The 20,805-nt window shown below is 31.3% G+C and overlaps 1 protein-coding gene across 8 annotated transcripts in view; it reads left to right on the forward strand.

The window, feature by feature from the left end:
* Positions 1-20,805, forward strand: part of LOC140044732 (agrin-like) — an 83,810-nt gene that overhangs the window by 27,228 nt on the left and 35,777 nt on the right. For 7 of the 8 annotated variants that reach the window (XM_072089362.1, XM_072089364.1, XM_072089369.1 and 4 more), the window contains exons 2-3: positions 11,414-11,449; positions 16,554-16,769. In XM_072089362.1, coding sequence (XP_071945463.1) covers positions 11,414-11,449; positions 16,554-16,769 — 252 coding nt within the window. Of the gene's footprint in view, positions 1-8,411; positions 8,905-11,413; positions 11,450-16,553; positions 16,770-20,805 lie in introns of those variants that run through there. The other variant, XM_072089370.1, reaches the window with a different exon arrangement.

A 20,805-nucleotide genomic window follows, 5' to 3' on the forward strand; every position in this document is an offset into this window, starting at 1 on the left:
ATATTATGTACCAAATGAAAAGTGTAGGTTAACATGCTTAACAAATTGACCAGTTAATGCTTGACCTCTTGCTACTTTGTGTATAGTATTTCAGCAATGTCCAGTGTTTAGTCAATAATACTATCAATAGATTAGGATAGAGTATGACTTCATTGCATTAGCACACTGACCACTGTGACCACCCACGCCTACTGTTGCATAGTTGAAGAGTGTTGTAAAATTAAATTGATGCAGACTAATTATATCCAACTGTGACATAGCTTGTTATATTATAGGAAATATGATGTAATAATGCTGTTCTCGTTGGCAGGTACTGCATATCTTGGTGTTTTATATTCAAGGATGTTTAAACAGTTTTTAATTGAAGATTCTTATCATCATACCATTCTAATTATTAGTTTGTGAAAATGATACTCCAGTCCTTTAAAGAGGAGTACTAACTGGCACTTATCCTTGGTACTTGTGGTGCATTGATCCCTTTGCAGCTTAATAAGCTATGCTGGCATTGGGTACACTACCAGGTGCAATCCCCAGAATGGTCCAAGCCAAAATGTGCAAAAAACATCTTGACTATGATAATATTATTGATTTCGATCTATGATTATGAACACTGAAATAGGGGTTGATTAAAACGAAGTAAGCTTTTATTGTTAATAATTTTATATCTTGTAAATTAATTAAATTAATATATTTGCCTTATTTTATCATTTTTGTTCAGTGTTTCCCGACCAGAATGTGTGTAAAATCTTTCTCTACTAAACTTAGTAGTGCCAAATGAAATGTGTAAAACTGTAGTAATTTAGTTTTTAACAATACATACACACACATACGACCCAAACCATAGCTCCCCTCCCCCAACTATCCCTACTTCCCTTCCCATTTACCCCTTTATTGTAAACTTTAGTGATTTCCCAAGCTAGGAGAATAGTATTATTTTAATAACAGATGTCTGTAAATCTATCAAATACCGCCAATTAAAAGGTGTAAAACTATGTACAGTAATTGAATTACCAACTATTTTCCACAATTATAAGATACACATCCTATTTACCCTTGTTGTTCATTGTAAACTTCATTGATTCCTGATAATATTAGAATCAGATATGATTTCAAGTTTTATTTACTTTGCTTAGTTCACTGAAAAGATTCAATCAACATGCCATATTGGTGACAATAGTAGAACAATATCTTTCCCTCCCATTAGACAAGAAAACCTCCTTCTTCTATGTACACTACCAATTGTCCAATTGTTTAACAAGCTACCGATTCATATGTTTTGCTGGTATTCTGATGAATTTAATCAGTTTGAAACTGAGCCTGAATGATATGTTTGTGTCTATATCGTGCCTAGCTTAATGAGAGTAATAGAATATTTATATATGATGTTTATGTATCCTGAATACAAGTGAAAAAATTAATAATATTCATATTTATATTTGAAGAACAACCACTTAAATGATTAAAGGGTCACTGGCATGAAACGTTTAGCTTGGACAATTAAGTATTTACTATATTTTAAACTTTGGCTGAAGTATGTACTTAAATTTGCAGAGAGTCGAAAATGTAATTCTGCCCAACCAAAACATAACAAATTATCAAGTTTTGCCATTTAATTTAAACAAGAAAATCATGGGTAATGGAAAAAAAAATCTGTACTATAGATGGCAGCAAATAGATATTTAATACTTTTCACAACATATTTGTTGTTTCGATATTAATGAAAATTAATCCTAGTGAGCCCTCTATTTATAAAATGGCCAAACCTGTTCTTTTTTTCCACAAATCTGGAATTTACTTTTTGAGTACCACACAAAACAAATCTATATACTATTTTTTTTTTTGACGGAGTGACGCAGTGGTGACATAAAAAAAAGGAAATATAAAGTATGGTATTTCTTCTATTTCCCCTATTTACAAAATTCCTATAAAATTAAATGTTTAAAAAGTTTCCATTCCACATAAACACTTCTATTTTGTCATTTGTCGACCGTAAATAATCTTCTACTTTTATGTTTCGGCTTATAAAATGTCAGTCGTATATTTGATATTATACTATTAGTACCATGAACAGTTTTCAAATGGTTAATTCATTTTTTTCTTTATTGTGGTAAATTAAATTCCTCGGCAAAGAAAAAAACGGAAATCTGTATTTATTAGTGCTATTCAGTTATTTTATTATTGTGGTAGGATTAAATAAGGAATCAGTTGAGTGATTTTGTATTTACTTGAAAAGATTGATTGTACAATACAATTGACATTACAATAAAATTATTGTCAGGTTAAGGATAATAATAGAATGTCGCCCTCTATAACAGATGGTAGTCTTAATAGAATGTCGCCCTCTATAACAGATGGTAGTCTTAATAGAATGTCGCCCTCTATAACAGATGGTAGTCTCTACTGTACTTCGGCAGCCATCAAAATGTTTGGTTTTCAGAATAGAAAACTTTGCACAAAAAAAGTCCTTGTTCACAAAGTAACTTGAAACACAAATTAATACTAAGATTTATTTAAAAGATTAGATTATCTCCGACGTAATCCATTTGTGGTAAATCAGATGATAACTGAGGACTGCGAAGGCAAATTTAGAGGGTGTACTTCAGGCTCCCCCTCTCCCTATATTTCACTCACGTTGAAAGAACACAAACAAGGCCTAATGTGTTGTCCCTCTTAATTCAGAATGTTGGATTCACCCATGGACTGTGGCGTTGCATCGTGTACTACCTCTAGTTAGAAATATCTGCTTGATGATGATATATTTAAATACTTGGGAAGATTTTAGAATATTGACAATTTTTTCATACAAAAGCCATACTTAGAAATATAAATAAAGGAAATAAAAACGAGCATAACCACATAGGCCTTATACATACTACTTTTTTTTCCTTTTTCCATATGACAAAGTTTGTTTATCTGCATGAAAGGGTCTAGACTGGAATTATGCTTGCAACAAATACAGTATGGGAAAGTAGTTATTGATTCTGCTTTACATGTGTGAAAATTGTAATCATATATATTTATATTTGTTTCATAACAAATTATTCAATCATGCACATTAGCCAGGAATCAAAGGATTTTACTTTTGTTACATATCTAGGTCTCTATTCTATTGTCAATCATTAGGCTATGTTAATACCTGCTCTTTTAGGAGTTTTACTGTCAATTTTGCGGTTTAGTCTGTTCTGTCTTCAATCGGAAAAATACACCTTTTAACATCTCCATTTGGTACTATATCATTTAATGTAAGTTAAAATGGATGGGAACTCTTGTATGAAACCTGATTTATACACCTAGGCTCACCTTTCTCTAGTTATATCGGAGGTACATCAGAGTTATTATATTACACTATTACATGGGTCCAAAGATGTAGCCAATCTGTGCACCACATCTCCACTAACGCACTCTGACTTGTGCGTTATTTGTGTAGTGACACTGCGGTGTAAAGAGAGTCATTTGATTGCATCGGCCAGCACATTGGTTGTAATATAAAGAAAATAATTTGTAAATTTGGATACAGTCCAGCTTAACTCTGTTTCATGCACACTTCTAGTCCATGTGAACAAAGCTTTAATATTTTATGTACAGACAATTTATTATATTTAACTCTTTGTTTGTATTGCTAAATAATGTCCTTGGTTTAGGCATGCTTGGCATTTTTCTATTAATTCTTTTAGTATTGATTTATTGCTATTCAACTTCTATTCAGCCACTGGTGTGTGATTTGTTTTATTCTATTCCAAACTGTTCATTAGCAATGCACTTGTGAATTGTAAATAATGGATAAACACATTTCATACAAGTAGGGTGTGAATAAAGCGTAAATTTGTGTGGCCATCAGTAACTCAACCATACTATATTTGCTTTACCTATTGAAATATTTATAACATATCATGCTAAAAATTATTGTTGAATAACTTTTTACAATTAATTATAGAGTAGCAATTTCATTTTATTGCTTTATATTAAATATGCATATGAAATAACCATTTTTCAATAATACCTATAAAAATAAAATGATGATAGTAAACTAGTCGAGTATACAGTATATATTGTTTTACCTAAATAGCTTTATTGTTAATACTAGATGGTACGCTCGCGTCGCTCGCGTACCATCTAGGTCGTGTCCACAGATGGTTCTCGAATACACAGTAATTTCAGCGTAAAAAAAATGCCCGATTTCAAATGTACGTACCGCAGGACTATAGTACATTGTCGTTTACAGAAACGAATAAATAGACACGATGATTTATGTAAAATTATCACCCTGGGAATTAGGCCTTGTTTTAAAAAAATTAGTCCAAATTTTTTATTTTAACTCATTTAAACAAACCCAATTTTTGTTTTGTCTATAACATTAGAGTTGAGGGATGGGGAAGAGGATGTGAAGAACAATTTTAAAATATATTCTCTATCCACTTAGTAACGAAATATTGTTTTAAATGTTGTATAGGCCTATTAATAATATACCACTAAACACAGTAAAACATTTACGATTTATAATACTTTTTTAAAACTGTCCCTGTTATAGTCGATTGAAATAGTAAAGTCCATGTAACGATACACCACTACGACGTTTTTATTTTTTATAATTATTAATTAATACAAACGTTGAGAAGCAACTGTCAGTAATCTACCCACAGTCACAGTAATAAATGTTCTTTGTATATTTTGTTTATATATCCAACAGTAACCACATTCACAGTAAGACAATTTCTATTCAAATGGCGACCAAAAATGGTTAATACATACAGTATTTACTATAATATTATTGTCAAAGGGCCTGTTTCTATTGAAAAATAAAAAAATAACGGTTTTTTGGAAACCGGTTTTGGCTGTTGTTTATAAATAAAGATCGCGTTGCAGCTCAATTTTTACTCCAATAAAACCGGTTCCGTCCATGTGCGTTCGTTATGAATGACGTCATTATATACGCCACAATGCAGTTTGTTTGGCGGAAGCGCGATTGGATCGATCGAGGTCATGTTTACTTTTTTTCGCATAGCGCGATCCCCAAGAAATAGCATCCATTTCATCATAGAAGGGGGAATTATTACCTGAAACGTTATTGTGGTCCTTGGTTAAAGTATAGGTACGTCGCACCCTCTGATATTGTCAAGTTGAACTCGTCTTGCTTTCACACGCTTTACAATATTCTTAAAAACATGTAGGCCTAGGCCTACGTGAGTCTTTCTTCCGACTCCCGACAAGTCCCCTCATCTTCTTCCCTTCACATATTTTTTACAAACCTCGTAATGGCATCGGTCAACATTTTTTAGTTAAATAAAATACTCACTATCTAGAGAAATAAAAATGACTTGGCCTAGGTCCTATCGCGCGGGTTTGACTGCGAGTTGACCGCAATCGTCCCAGTGCAGCAGACTGCAAAGTTCAGTTTTTGGGGTCAAATTGAGACCGTGATTGTGTTGCAGCTAAAAATTGCTCCACGGAAACCGGTTTCAGAACGGTTCTTTGCGATCGAGACCGCAATCAATTGGGGTTTTTTAAACCGTTTTTAAGATCGATTCTTTTTTGTGGTTTTTTGTGGGGACCCATTTCTGCTGGCAAGAAAAAACTGTTCTTGAAAAGAACGGTATTTAAAACCGTATTCTCTGCTCTATAGAAACAGGCCCAAAGTATTGCAATACTATATATAAGTTTTATTCTCCAAGGCCCATAAATTTATCAACTTGTATTAAACCAAGGGCTTGTAAATTTACCTACAAACTGGGAGATTGGAATGTTCCATTCATCACAAATCAATACATTTGCATAAACGTATATTAAGTCTATCAAAATAGTATTTTTTAAAGAAAATCGGCCTGTCTTCAACATTATGATACTGTACTCGAGCTGTTCAACCGGTTTTCAGCTATTAACAACAAGTATCCTCGTATTATTGTGTGCAGGTATTTTTTCATAAGCACATCCATTAGACAGTGTATACCACGATCGGAAATCGTTGAACCTAAATTCGTTTTAATTGTCAATAACTAATTATCTAACTCAATTTAATTAGTGAACAGGGTTACATCAGGTGGTTAAAATCAGTACCCAGATTCTAACCAACTTTATATACCATCGAGTAAACATTCTAGAAATAACACGCGATTTACCGAATTTTGCCCTTACGTAAATTTATATATAGATACTTTCTATTTCTATGATATGTGAGAAATGAATCAAATTCCTGCAAAGGTCTTTGTTTGCAGTGTAAAATGCATGAAAATAGTAGTTTTTTAGGAATCCAAGGTATCAGTGCATAAGAGTACCTGCAGAGGTCTTTATGCAGAAGTCAAATGTGTCCAAGCATCAGAAGTCCCTGCAAAGGTTTGCATGCAGGAATCTATGTCAGTGCATTAAGAGTCACTGCAGAGATATGTATGCAGAAGTCAGTGTCAGGGCATCAAGCGCTGCTGCTAAGGTCTGCATGCAAGAGTCAGTGTCAATTCACCAGGAGTCTCTGCAGAGGTCTGCATGCAGTGAGTAAGTTGTTCTAGTGCATCTATGTAGAGGTATGTTATCTATCAGTTCATCAGGAGTTCCTGATGAGGCCTGCATTTTAATGAGTAAACTGTGTCTGTGCATCAAGAATCCCTAAGGTCTACATGCAATGTGCCAGTGCATCTGTGTAGATGTCTGTTTCCTATGTCAGTTCACCAGGAGTCCCTTTGGAGGTCTGTCTGCAGTCAGTAAAGGTGCCAGTACATGCAATCATGTAGAGGTCTGCTTGCAGGAGTCAAATATGTAAGTTCATCAAGAGTCAGTATTATGCGTCAGGAGTTCCTGTAGAGGTCTGCATGCAGGAATAAATGTCAGTGTATCGAAGTCCCTGCAGAGGTAATGTATGTATGCAGGAGTCGGCGTCAGTGCATCAAGTGTTGCTGCTGAGGTCTGCATGCAGGAGTCATTGGCCAGTGCATCAGCAATCAGCATGTACAGTAGTCAAATGTGTTGTAGAATCCCTGTAGATTGCTTTCAAATGATTTGTCTGCATGCATAAATGTCACAGTATGTTCTTTTATCATTTCTATAGTGCCTATAATCACCAGTCTTTTGATTATGTCAGCTAAACTCACCTTTTTTTAGTGTTCAAGGTTAATTGTAAAAGAGATTGCTACAATTAAATTAAATGTGTATCTACTTATTACTGTTCTTCCATTCACTTTTATAAGGGACTTTAAAATCAAATACATCCATTGGCGCCATGTCTGATTTACCTGACTGGAAACTGTAATTTGTTACTTTTGTTAATTTTTTGTCAGAATATAGTTATTATCTATTGTTAATATGTGTGCATGGAAGAGAACATTTGAAGTAGGGAAGCGCCTAATAAAAATTGTGATCTATATTATTAAGAGTTATATTATTATTATTAATTAATTATTATTATTTAAAGTTATATTATTGATAATTTATTATTAAACATTTTTTTCAAGTTTAAGTTATGGTAAAATAGAGGTTTTTATGTTTTTGTAGAAACTTATCTTTAATGCTGCCATTGAATGTTCAATTTATTCAAGATACCATAATTCTAAAATATCCTTGTATTGTTTTAAAGATGAAAAACTTTTCTTAACTCTTCTTGTATCTTGTATTTTTATTTTGAAATGACTTAACTTTTTCAAAAACGATGTCTGTGAATGATTTTTGGTTTGCCTAAAGTTATTCTAAAGCTTCAGTTCTAATGAATAAATCAAAATAATACGTATATTGTTCTCACCAAACCCAACCAAGGTTCAGCATTGTTGTACAATAATAATTCTGTACCCAGTGACAAATAAGAATTGTTCTTTTATCAATTTAAATTCAATCCAGTTGAATAGGTTGCATCTGTGCTCAAAAGTTGTTACATTGAGCTTTATAATAAATTAATTTATGGAATAGATACATTGAGATAATTTTTGAAAGAAAGATTTGCAAACAAATGAATGAATGAGTGAACAAGTACAACAAATAAATTTATAAGTTGGATATCCAATATCTAGGATGATGATTAGTTTAATAGTTGAATTTGTGCATGAGAAAGTTCAATCATAGAACTGTAATATGATTGATCTCTTGTGGGTGATAAATAGACTACTAAAATAAAAATTGGTTACAGGATGGATGGAGAAGTACCTTGGACCGATTTACTAAACCCACTTCTGGGTGAAATAATTGACAAATGCTTTAACAATTTTACTTCTTGTTGATTTGGCATAGAGAAAGCCTATGATAGACAGCCACCAACCCATTAGGTTATCAAAATATTGCATTTCACACTTCATTGATAACCCTGCATATATAAAGTTCACCCCTTATTAGAATGAAATGGTCCTAAGTAACATGTGCATTTATGTGTGTCCGATTCAAGTTGATTTGCACTTGTATTCTTTTCATATAGTTGATAGCTTTACAGTTTTGTCCTGAGTTCACACTACAGGATATCATTGCTTTAGTAACTTTCTATTACATTCTGACTGAGTATACATTGTGTTTGGATTCATACTGTTCTATTTCCTAAGTTTTTACTGGATTATACATTGGAATATTTATATATACTGTATATTTACACATAACTATACACTATTTTTGTATCTATCTATCTGTGGAATTATAACATAAAGGATTTATTATACAGTTGTTTGAAGATTGGAATTAGAAATTTATGCACAAGATGTCCCATACCATCACGTATGTGCGTGTTCCGTTCACGCAATTTGTACATACGTGAAGACCAACGGTTCTATTGTTTACTGATAGTGGATGCATATTTTCATTTCTTATCTCTAAAGCATTGTTGATTTTACACTGTTGACAGCATGAATGTCAAATACAAGTTGAATGGGAGGAGTTTGTTTACTCTTGTTGTGCTTCTTTTCTCAACATGTTGCCTCGTTTTTTCCATTATAGTATTGATGAGATGTAAGTCTTTTTTCCATATTGTTTATTAATATCTCCTCTGTTTTATACCACCCATAAAAGATAAGGACATTTTACAGACATTCAATACAGTTAGTTGTTCCCACACAGTGTCTGTAGACTTTGAACTATACATATCACTGGTAGAATAGACATGACAATTCCCTTATGAGCAATTATTAAAAACAGTTGTTTTGTAGAAAAAGTTGTCGTTATTTCCATTATATTACTTACTATAAATGGGATAAAAATATCAAAATTAAATAAGTATTATTTGGCAATTTTGTTTATATTTTTAATATAATACAGTGCACTTGTATAGGGACCACTTTTAAAGTTTAGTTTGATCATAGAGATATTATACTTGATACTTTGTAAACAATTTGTTGCAATATTCTGAAAAATAATTAATTGTTTAGATATGGGAGGATTACTGTAACTATTAGAAATAAAAATGTATAATAATAGAATGAAAAAGACTACATAAGATTTGATTCAATGAAAACATGAAACAATGGTAATCTTTATTCTAATATTTTGTTTTAAACTGTAGACTGAATTTACCAAAAAATCACTTATTTTAACAGCCTAGTGCCAAATAGTATGCACATTGAATAGCCACATTTTCTTAATTTTTCTATCGGAACAGGTTGTACCTAATTTTTTTAAGTGTTCGGATGTAACCCCAAGAGAGTATCTTCTTCCTTGTTGCATTTGTGTGGTACAAGTCAAGCTCACAAATGGATTAACCTGAAGCTTTTTAACTTGGCATGGAAACGCGATTTGAACTATGTTGTCACTTCTTTTAATAGATTCCACATCCATGTTAAGCAGCGGGTCAACGACAATGTAGTGGATAGTTTTTACATACTAAAATATTTTTTGTTTAAATCAAAATAAAATAATTCCAACTCTGTGCAAATCAATCAATAATCAACAATAGTGTAGAATGGGTGGGATTAAATTATAGTTCAAACATAAATATGCATTTATATATCCGTGAAGATACATCAGAAAGTAATATTAACTGTATTGGTAAGCTATTTCAAGCACTAGGACATTTCTTATAATCTCATCAGTTAAAGTAAAAGATTTTATCACCCATAATTCAAACAAAATATTTAAATTTTAAAAATACATCTGACATATACATTAATATGGGTAACTATTTATTATATTTAATTAATTTCACTTGCACCGATGAAGGGCTAGTGTTGCCCGAAAGCTCTTCTAACTTTTCTGGCTGTTTTACTTTATCGATTTGATTTACCTTTTCACTTTTTTTTTGTATTTCCATTGAGATCCACCCACTGATACCCACAGCATTGTGATTTTTTCAGTATTTGCCTTTGGATTTATATTTAATTTAATGATATATTGGTTATGTTAATTTCTTTGTTTCATGTTTTTTTTACTCCAAGTACCAGATAGAAAAAGCTTGTGCAATAGATAATCATAACAGTAAATTGTTTATGTTTTAGCAATTTACAGTAGCATTAGAAAGAGACTTCTTTTGGCTGGTAGGTGAAAATGGGTGGCCAATGAATGTGGTGACTGTCTTCTTAATTTATCTGCCCAGTAAAACCTCATCAGCATACATAATACCATAATACTGATTACTTTTAGGTAATTGTATAAAACCCCACCGGTCCAGTTTATGGGTCATATAATTATAGGTTGGAATAATTTTGTTTTTCATAAATTTTACACCTTATTCTCAGTGCTGTATCTCCATATACTATCTATTTCCAAAGTATCATGGGAATATTTGGTAATACAGCATCACATGTGGTGCCTGTATCATGTAAGGTTAGGTTACTACTAGATACATGTGAAACACATGTCATATTGTATTACCAAAAATTCCTGATACTTCGGAAATAAATACCGTACCGAGAATTGGCTGAAATTTTACTATATAGCAATAACGTAAAAAGTAAGTATTGCTAACATTAACAGTGTAATAGCTTTGAAATTAGTAAAGACAGGATATATGTTATAAATATTATGTCACAAGACATTGCTATGTTTACATACTGCCTGTAATTCAGCGGTTTAAAGTCCATCTATGTTTACCATCATTAGTAAACTTTGATCTGTCTGTGATTACTAATTTGGATGCAAAGTTATGCAATTTCTCCATATGTATGTTATTAGAAAGTAAAAATCACCTAATCTATAGGAAATTTCAGTAGCAACTATTTTGGACATTGACAGTCTATATCGTGCCTGCTTACCTGGATAAACCCGACATAAGCCCTTTTCCACGAAGTGCGAAACAATTACGAAAAGAAAAATATAGCGGTAGCTCACCTCCATGATAAATGGGACAGTCCCATATATATATATATATATATTGACAATTTTTATTTTGTGTATTAAAATAGCTAAAGTAAAAAACTACAGTCATGTGGCTGTAAAATTTGATATGGGAATTAGGGATATAAAACAATTTTGTTTATTTTTCTTTTATATTTCAAAATAATAATAAAGTAATGTTTATATTTTTCAGATATTCCCTTCGCAACAAGACAACCTGTAACACAAGGTAAGATTGATGTCTCTTGAAAAAGAATAAAACAAAGAGATCAAAGAACTGGATTAACAACTCAACATTTATTATGCATATTCACATGAGTCAAGAGCTTTATTATTGGCTCTGAATTTTAAAAAAGTTCAAGAATTAACAATATAAGTACTATACATAGGTGACTCAGTTTCTGAAAAAGGGGGTTAACTGAGATTTTGTTATAATCTACTTATAGGCTTGGCTGTATACCGTAGTTACAATCTGAAGTACTTAGTCTAAAAAGTGATTCCATACTCTTAATACCAAATGTGCCACACAATATAATGCTATTGTTTGTATAGCTATTGACTGCCTTTAACTCTGACCCTACCTTCTTAATAATAATCAATGCTAAATATACCGATCCAATTTCATTGAATTATACTAATTTATATACTTATTCTCTGGATCTCATTGTTATTTCTTTAGTTACCGTTTACCTCAATGATGAGCAGATAGCCTTCGCTTTATTCACCCCATTGTGTCTTGATATTCTCTGTCATATATATTCATCTGACTTACAATTTATACAATATGTTTCTGAAACGTAGGTGTCACTCGCGGTCACAAGTTTAATAAACTTAGTGTCATTACAAATATTGATCATTTTCATAATTTAAAGTGAGAAATGAAATTGATAATTGATATTTATTTCATTTTAAGCATGACACAATAAAGTAAAATTGTAACATTTTAAAACAAAGAAATAAAACAGGGACAACCACAAAACAAGCAAAAAAGTTTTTGCAACTAGTGGTGCCAAAAAAAGAGATATATATATATATGCACTGATGAAGGGCTAGTGTTGCCCGAAAGCTCTGCTAACTTTTCTAGCTGTTTACTTTATCGTTTTGATTTAGCTTTTCGCTTTTTATTTTTCTATCTCCATTGAGATCCAGCCACTGATACCCACAGCATTGTCATTTTTTTCAGTAATTTGCCTTTGGATTTATATATATATATATATATATATATATATGGGTGCGAGTCTCGGTTGGGGCCACTTTTTTTCATTCTCACAGATTTCCTCATTTTTATCGTTTCAAATTAATTAATTAAATTTCAGTATTAAAGTTCTATGTCTCATGTGTTTATATATATACAGTATATATCCAAATAAACAAATAAAAATAAAATCAGTTGTTTGCATGATGTTGCATACAACATCATTAAAGTCTTTATACAGATTTTTAAAAAAATGTAATCATTGTCAGAGGTCAAGATCCATGCATATTTTATTTATAATTTTTTTATGCATATGTCATGCATTTTCATTCATCATTTAGTGTATGTCACTATGGATTTCAAATTTTCAACAGTTGAGTTACAATAAAAAACATGCATATATCACAATCAAAAGACAATGCAGTTTAATGAACATATAAATAATACATTAATGTAAGAATTGAAGGGATGCATTATTAAGTGATGAATGGATGGATTACTATGCATTATAAAATATTAAAGGACTTATTCACACTGTTTAAAAAATGGTAAATTTAACCATGTAGTAACTTTACCAAAGATACATTTGACCATTGTTTAAACTTGGATCCTTGCTTTTACTAAGGTTTATATTTGTTTAATGATATGGTGAGTGTCCTACTGGGCAGGCAGTGTGTTGGTAGAATTAACCATTGGGCTTAATGGTTAATTTAACCTAGTGGAAATTGTAGTCAGTATTCGAATTCAACGTTCTTTAGCCACCAACTGTTAATTTGACCAACTCCAAGCTAGGCTGATGAAAATAAAAATTGATATAAAGATAGTTTTATGCAAATTCATTCATATAAATTGTGGTATCCAACTGAGATATCAATTACAAATGTGTGATACCTACATTCTCTATACATCACATCATTCGGATGAAATTTCAATGTCGATATTGATTTCATACCTAAAAGTCTATACTCTAGGATTTAGAATTTTATTGGCTATTTAAATACATACTCTCAGTCATAATAATAGGAATTAAAGCTTATAATCTACTATTTGACCGTTTATTTGACCGTTTATTTGAAAGGTCATGGAGAGGATGCCCTCTGAAGTGTGTTATTAGGCAAAAGATGTGTTGAAAGTTTAGCAGAGGCTTTTAGTTCTATTTCGCTGCTCGTAGGTTATTTGGCGCTGTTGTTATATGATGTCATGTGGAAAGGATTGTTACCCACTCTGAGATCAGCTGATGTTTAATTATAATTAAAGCTACTAATTTATTAAATACTGCTAACTACATATTCTATGGATCCTTTGCTGTAACCTTTTCGCTATGACCCAGATTTAAATGAATGGACCTACTGTATTAAAAAAAAAAACAATTTGTACTGTACTTGTTTTAATTGTTTTTTGTTAGAGTTTGTTGAATAAATTAAAATTTATTTTAAAAATTGAATAAAAGAAATGATACACCTACACACATGTAATTTTTTTTTTCTGACCTAGAATTATTTATTCTCCCCGAAGCATTCTGTCGGTACCCAGAAACTAATATCAAGACAGACTAAATTTTATTATTGTCTTTTACAGTCAAATCTATCAAAACCTATGCTGGGCCAAAACGTTTCTGTTTTAATTCATGTTTGTTTAAAGTAGGAAAAATTGTAGACCAACTTTAGATGACTGTTTTGGAAGAGCTGTATATCATCATCATTTCAGACATTGTCAGGCGACTGTAGGGTATAGGCCTTCCCAAGCTGAACCCATCCTTTTCTGTCCTGTACAAATGTTATCCAGGATATACCAGCAATTAATGATACAACCTCATCACTCCTTTGTTGTTGTCTTTCTCTATTTTATGTTACCTGATGTATTTTCTTTGTTGTTTTATTGTCTTAATTATGCAAAACGAATTTCCATTTTTTAAAGTGGAACAATACAAATTTCTTGAATCTCCCGAGTTCTATATCCATTCATTGAAATTCCTAGTCCAAAAGTACCGATATTGCATCTGATAACAGCTAATGTCAAACGTGTCTATTAATTGGTTATAGCACCCTCTATTTAGCTAGGCGTATTGTAGGTGTCAACATGAAATAATATTTTTTTTTTAGTTTCATAAAAATTGATTTCTTGTTGCCTTGAAGCAATGTCATCAGTCATTTTTATAGCTTGCAGGTTTAACTTTAAGAAATGACACCTGCTATAAATTTTCTTTAGTTTATCTTACAGATCTGATAATTATAATTTTTAATATAAAAAATGTAATTTATGCGAATTAATAAAACACTATGCCAAAATGATGACTTCTCTCAGCCACCCTCAAGAAAAAAAAAAGGGAAGGGTAGATTGAGATAAACAGATGGATTTAAGGCCGCAATTGATTTGATGTAATAGGAAACATTATATTTTATCACATATGAGATCTGAATATTAAGTAAAATTTTGATAAGGTTTAAGAAATATCACTGAGAAAAACATTTATTAATTTTTTAAATTAAAAAACAAACAAAAACAAAGTTTCCATACTTAATTTATTTAAGAAAGCAAACATTTTACCATATTATTGTAGTTCACAAAAAAAAGTAGTTGGTGCAGCAACATTGATGATATATGGGACTATCCACTATGAATACATTTTCTTTGCTTAAAATGTGCTTGATGTACTTTCAATTGAGTGAACTTGAACTTACATTGACTCACCTTGGGTTAAATAATACCCTACTTTTTGGAAAGCTGAACTTTCAATAATCCTTACCTTGTAAATGTGTACTTTTCATAGACCTATTATTGTAACTCTGGTAATTGCAACTATCAAGGTATAAAGCCTGTATTAAGGTATTTTAACCCAGGCACTTAGCCTTATTCATATGACTTCGAAAATCAACCAATCAATATTACCAAAAAGCTTTTTAGATTTTTCCATCCATAAAGTGTATACTTATTTTGATTTTGTTTAGCTCTCTAATTTCATGCCTATGAGCAATATAACAAACAAATAGAAACTGATAACCATGCAACAAGTACACAATAAAATATATTATATAACAATTTTAAGTATTTAGAAACATATTAGGGTTAAGTAACACAGTAGTAAGTGTTGTGTACTTTCAGCCAAGTACCTTATATCAGACACTGTTCACATGATATACAAAGTCACCTCTTAAGTACTTTGAAAGTCATGTTAGAATCTAGAGAATGAAGTTGACCGCAAGACTTATTTTTTTTGTCAATAAATCTCGTTTAGAGTTTCATCGCGGGCAAACATTCAAACGGTGAGAACAGTTTTAAGGGGGAACTTTGTGAATAGTTGCTAAATGGCAGCAACTCCGAGAACAACACCTCGGGTCTATGTGAGCGATGAAGCGTGAAAGGAACACAGGGACGGTCGTAAGATGCCTTTGAACTCCACTAGCTGTTGTACTTATTGCTTTTGTATACTTTCATTGGACGATAAACACTTGACTGAATTAATATCAAAAGAGATGAATGCAAATGCTTACGGCAATACAGTGAATCGGAATAAGAAAACAAACACTTAATGTAGAATAAAACCTATTGTCTTTGTTTTAGTTTGAGTTAGAATAAAGATGTCTTTATTATGAAAGTTTAAAGAAAATATTCGACCTTGTCAGAAGTATTAAGGGGTAATCATCACAATTGTCAATATCATCTTCAGTGTTGTCATTGTGATAATTATTTATTTTGTCATTTTTCAAAAGTTCCCACGGTCGGTCTGGCCATAGTAAATAGAATAACAACCTTTTTAAGGTATGCAAATGAAAGTTTCTGTAAATCAAAGTGATGTGGAGGATGTAGATGGGGAAATGGTTGAGGTCACCATGCCTTACTTTTTAAATGTTGTGTGCTTTTGATGCTAAATGTGTTAATACATTAATAGTAAGATAAGAATTAAAATATGAAACAAAAATTAAATAGTGTTATATATATATATACACATACACATAACAGATATAAATAATTAAAATATATACAAAATGTATAGTGAAACTACACATGAAACTAAAACTACAAAATAAGATCAAACTGGCTTGATTGTATAATTTTTCAGATATGCATAATAATAATAATTGTACAGCATTAAATTTGTCATGAAATTCATATTTAAACTATATATTTATTTTTACAGCACCATGTATGCGAATAATCTGCGGATTTGGAGCCATTTGTCAATTGAATGAGAACCATGATCCCATTTGTGTTTGTCCAGATGCCTGTGCTGATATCTACACCCCTGTGTGTGGAAGCGACGGCATTACTTACTTCAGCGAGTGCACGTTACTTAGACACTCCTGCATAGAAAGTAAACTCATTAGAAAAGTTTCAGATGGACCTTGTTCGGAAGGTAGGTACAACTGTGGTTATAGAGAGCTTGGTAAAGCCATATTAAATCATTTTTCTCATCACATTGGTCGCAGTAGCGCCTATATTCACTGCTTACTTTTATTTGTTGTTTATTTATTTATTCAACTTCTCACTAACACTGTTAGTGAAGGATCGACACCAACAGGTGGTAAACACCTAAAAACGATCCAGTCCTGATTGCACAGTGGCTGTGTGTGACAGTGGCTGTGTTTGTGTGAACTAGTACACCGGGGTAGCCCCCCTACTCGTCTCGAAAGATATACTAGGTTCTTTAAAGTGCACATGAGCATGTGTACACTGGACCTACGGTTTATAGTCCTTATCCGAGAAGACTCGTTCTACCACCAGAACCATGGATCGAGTGAGCCTCGAACCCTTGCCGATGTTATAGCTAAGTAATTACGGTTCCACTGTCTTAACTGCTCGGCCACTCACTCACTTACAATAGCACATTCTCCACACACATGAAACATTATAATAATAATAATTAAAACAATTTCGAAGTACAAAACAAGTTGGGCACAAAAAGAGAGAAAAAAAATTATATTATTATTATAAAAAAGAGAAGAGAAAGGAGAAAGCTAAAAACACTGGACAGACAAAGATATTCACGCAAGCACATTATATGAAAAAGATAATTTTCAAAGAATGACTTGAATATCATCAGTACAAGCTTGTTTTAGCCATCGCTGTTATCTTTATACTTCATTCTTCAGATTCAGATCAATCCATATCCAAATTATAACTGACATAATTCTCTTAAGCCATGTCTACATTATCAAACTTTATGTGACAAAAAAATGTGATGTGTGATGTATGGACATGATGATGTCATATCACTACCATATTTGGGCATATCACTACCATTTTTGGGCACATCAAACTGTATTTGTCAAACTAGTTTGAGCTTTAAATATGTATCGTTACTAGTGAAATAGTGAGTGAGTGGCCGAGCGGTTAAGATAGTGGAACCGTAATTAAGTAGCTATGACATTGGCAAGGTTTCAAGGCTCACTCGCTCCATGGTTCTGGTGGTAGAACAGGTCTTATCCGATAAGGACAAACCATAGGTACAGTGTACACATCTAGCTCATGTGCACTTTAAAGAACCTAGTTCATCTTTCGAGATGAATAGTACATCACAGCAACTGATCATAACAAAAGAAACGAGGACCCTAATGATCAGTTCCTTCATTGGAACTGGATAGGCCACCCTCATTAAATATGGTAATAAATAAAAATTACCCTGTTATAGCTCCAACCAAGATACAAGATTGACTACAAGTCTATTTAACTCCAATAGAGAAAAAGAGTGTGTAAACATAGCCAAAGTGTTCACAAAAATTGCACCATATGATCTAATTTTGTGATAGTTTTTAGTTTCAGATTCAAATAAAAGAAATATTATTCCAGACTTGTCAGGACTGTCTTAGTCTTAAATCATTTTTATTATTGTACTGAGACTTTCATACAAGGCCATGTTCATTTACTGTGAAGAAAGTAGATTGATTTTTCTTTCATAAGATACATATTAAATTAATTTAATCGACAATGACTTACATTGGTTAAATTAAATTTATTTATTAATCGCCATTGCCCGTTAGCTATGTATAATTGAAATGAATTTTAATTGGTGTAAAAAATAAATGTACACATTTTTCAATTTGATTTATTTCAAATTTTAATAATTAAATAATTTGTATTTGAATTTTATGCGTAAGTATTTTTCACGCAACACTGAAATGCAGTCAAGAGAATAGTCATGTCTGATTGATGTCATTGCATTTTAAATCATTTTTATTTTTGAATACATCACATTCTGTTCAATTTTTCTTTTCAGATACTTATAAATTGCTTGCTTTTAATATTTTAATTTTATGGCTTAAAAAGTTAAACAAAAATTATGTTAAAAATGTAAAATTATATAATTATTAATAATTTATGACAATTGAAAAAGAAAACCAGATTTTTTAAAATTAAATGGACATTCTGATTGTTTAACTTATCACACTTATATACTATACTATACAATTGAAACTAACTTACAATTGAACTAGGGTATTCAGTTGCATGGCTACAGCTTGAGGTCACACACACACAGACAGCACATTAAAGTAAAAAATTGACCATTTTGAAGTGCCATTTTTTAATTATTAGATTAATATTTTTTGGGCAAATAATACATTTTTGGAAAGGTACACATGTCTACTTTCAAGTGCTGCAGACAATTCGCGGAAATATCAATTATTCAATGAAATACAACAAGATTACTAACACCCTATCCAGCTGGTCACCTCATGAACATGATGAGGGAAATTCCTGCTTGCAGTTTATGACCGCCCATTTTTGGAGATCTAAAAATATGATGCTTTTTGATTGGAGTTTCCGTGACAACCTGAGGTGATTGACAATTAAATTGGTTTCCTAAGTGAAAGGCATGGGCTTTAGCTTGTAAACAAAGCATGTCCCAGGTTTATACGATGTCTAGAACAGAATTGGTGGACTTTCAAAAATAATCTTCGTTTTTTCGGTAGGTTGATGGAATATTTTAAATCAAAGACACATATAATATGAAAATATAATGTTTAAATTAGCTATTGTTAAAATCTTAGAGTAATTGGTTGAGAATTGATGAACGGAAAAAGAAAAGAGTAGGCACATGTTTTTCCTTTCTCAAGCCACAGTCCACTTGTTCCATTGTCTTAGGCTGAGGCTAGCCTGTGCCTGCCTGCACAGGACTGCCAGTAGAATTTTTACTTAACGGAGGTTAAGTCTTATATAAATTATAGTTTAACCAACATTGATTATAATTATGATTAATATATTTCCTATTCCTAACGTTCCGAAGAAATAATAATAGGTACTTTATTATTTTTAAGTGTTTTAAAACATATTAGTTTGAAATGCTTAACATTCCTATTAATGTAAATGGAATCGTCCGTACAATGAAAGTTAAATACATTATGGACAGGTCCACTTATTTTCAAGGGGTATTATTTGGTCAAATTAATTGAGGATTATGTTTTTTTATAAAAAATGAAAGGAATACATCATATTTTGTAGGTTTTTAGTTTTAATTGATTAATTTAAAAACTGCTATAAAAATCTATGTGTTTTTTCCAGTTAATATTTATTTTTTTTAAATAATACCGATTATTTTCATATAAAAATAAAAGTGAACTTATTGTAATTAATATTTATCAACAGGTATTTAATCTCTACTACAGTCATGGAAGAAGATATTCCTGGTGATTTTCTTAAAGCTGTTGGTATTTCAGCTTTAGATCTACAACATAAACTTACTGCTTGCTGATAAACTTATCAACATTACAATTACGAATGGCTATCTTTGATTTTATGTATTTTTGCGATTAAACATCATATTTTCATTTTATTACACGTTTCCATGGTAACAAAAACATTTTTAATAGAATTTTTATTACAAATTGTGTATTTATATTATACAATTAACTGGTAAAAAAATAGGCATAATGTGAGTAATAATTAAAGAGCTATGTTAGATTTTATGTATTTTTGCGATTAAATGTCATATGTTTATTTTATTACACGTTTCCATGGCAACAAAAACATATTTTTAATAGAATTTTTATTAAAAATTGTGTAATTATATTATACAATTAACTGGTAAAAAAATAGGCATAATGTGAGTAATAATTAAAGAGCTATGTTAGATTTTATGTATTTTTGCGATTAAATGTCATATGTTTATTTTATTACACGTTTCCATGGCAACAAAAACATATTTTTAATAGAATTTTTATTAAAAATTGTGTAATTATATTATACAATTAACTGGTAAAAAAATAGGCATAATGTGAGTAATAATTAAAGAGCTATGTTAGATTTTATGTATTTTATTACATTCAAATATTACATAGTTTCATTATGTATTAATAATAAAACAATAATTTATGATTTTTTTGGCAACATTTTTATTGAACATTATGTATTTACATTACATCAATAACTGTTGAAAAAATTAGGCCGGTACACTT

This window comes from Antedon mediterranea, chromosome 3, assembly GCF_964355755.1.
Source record: "Antedon mediterranea chromosome 3, ecAntMedi1.1, whole genome shotgun sequence".
Classification (NCBI taxonomy): Eukaryota; Metazoa; Echinodermata; class Crinoidea; order Comatulida; family Antedonidae; genus Antedon; species Antedon mediterranea.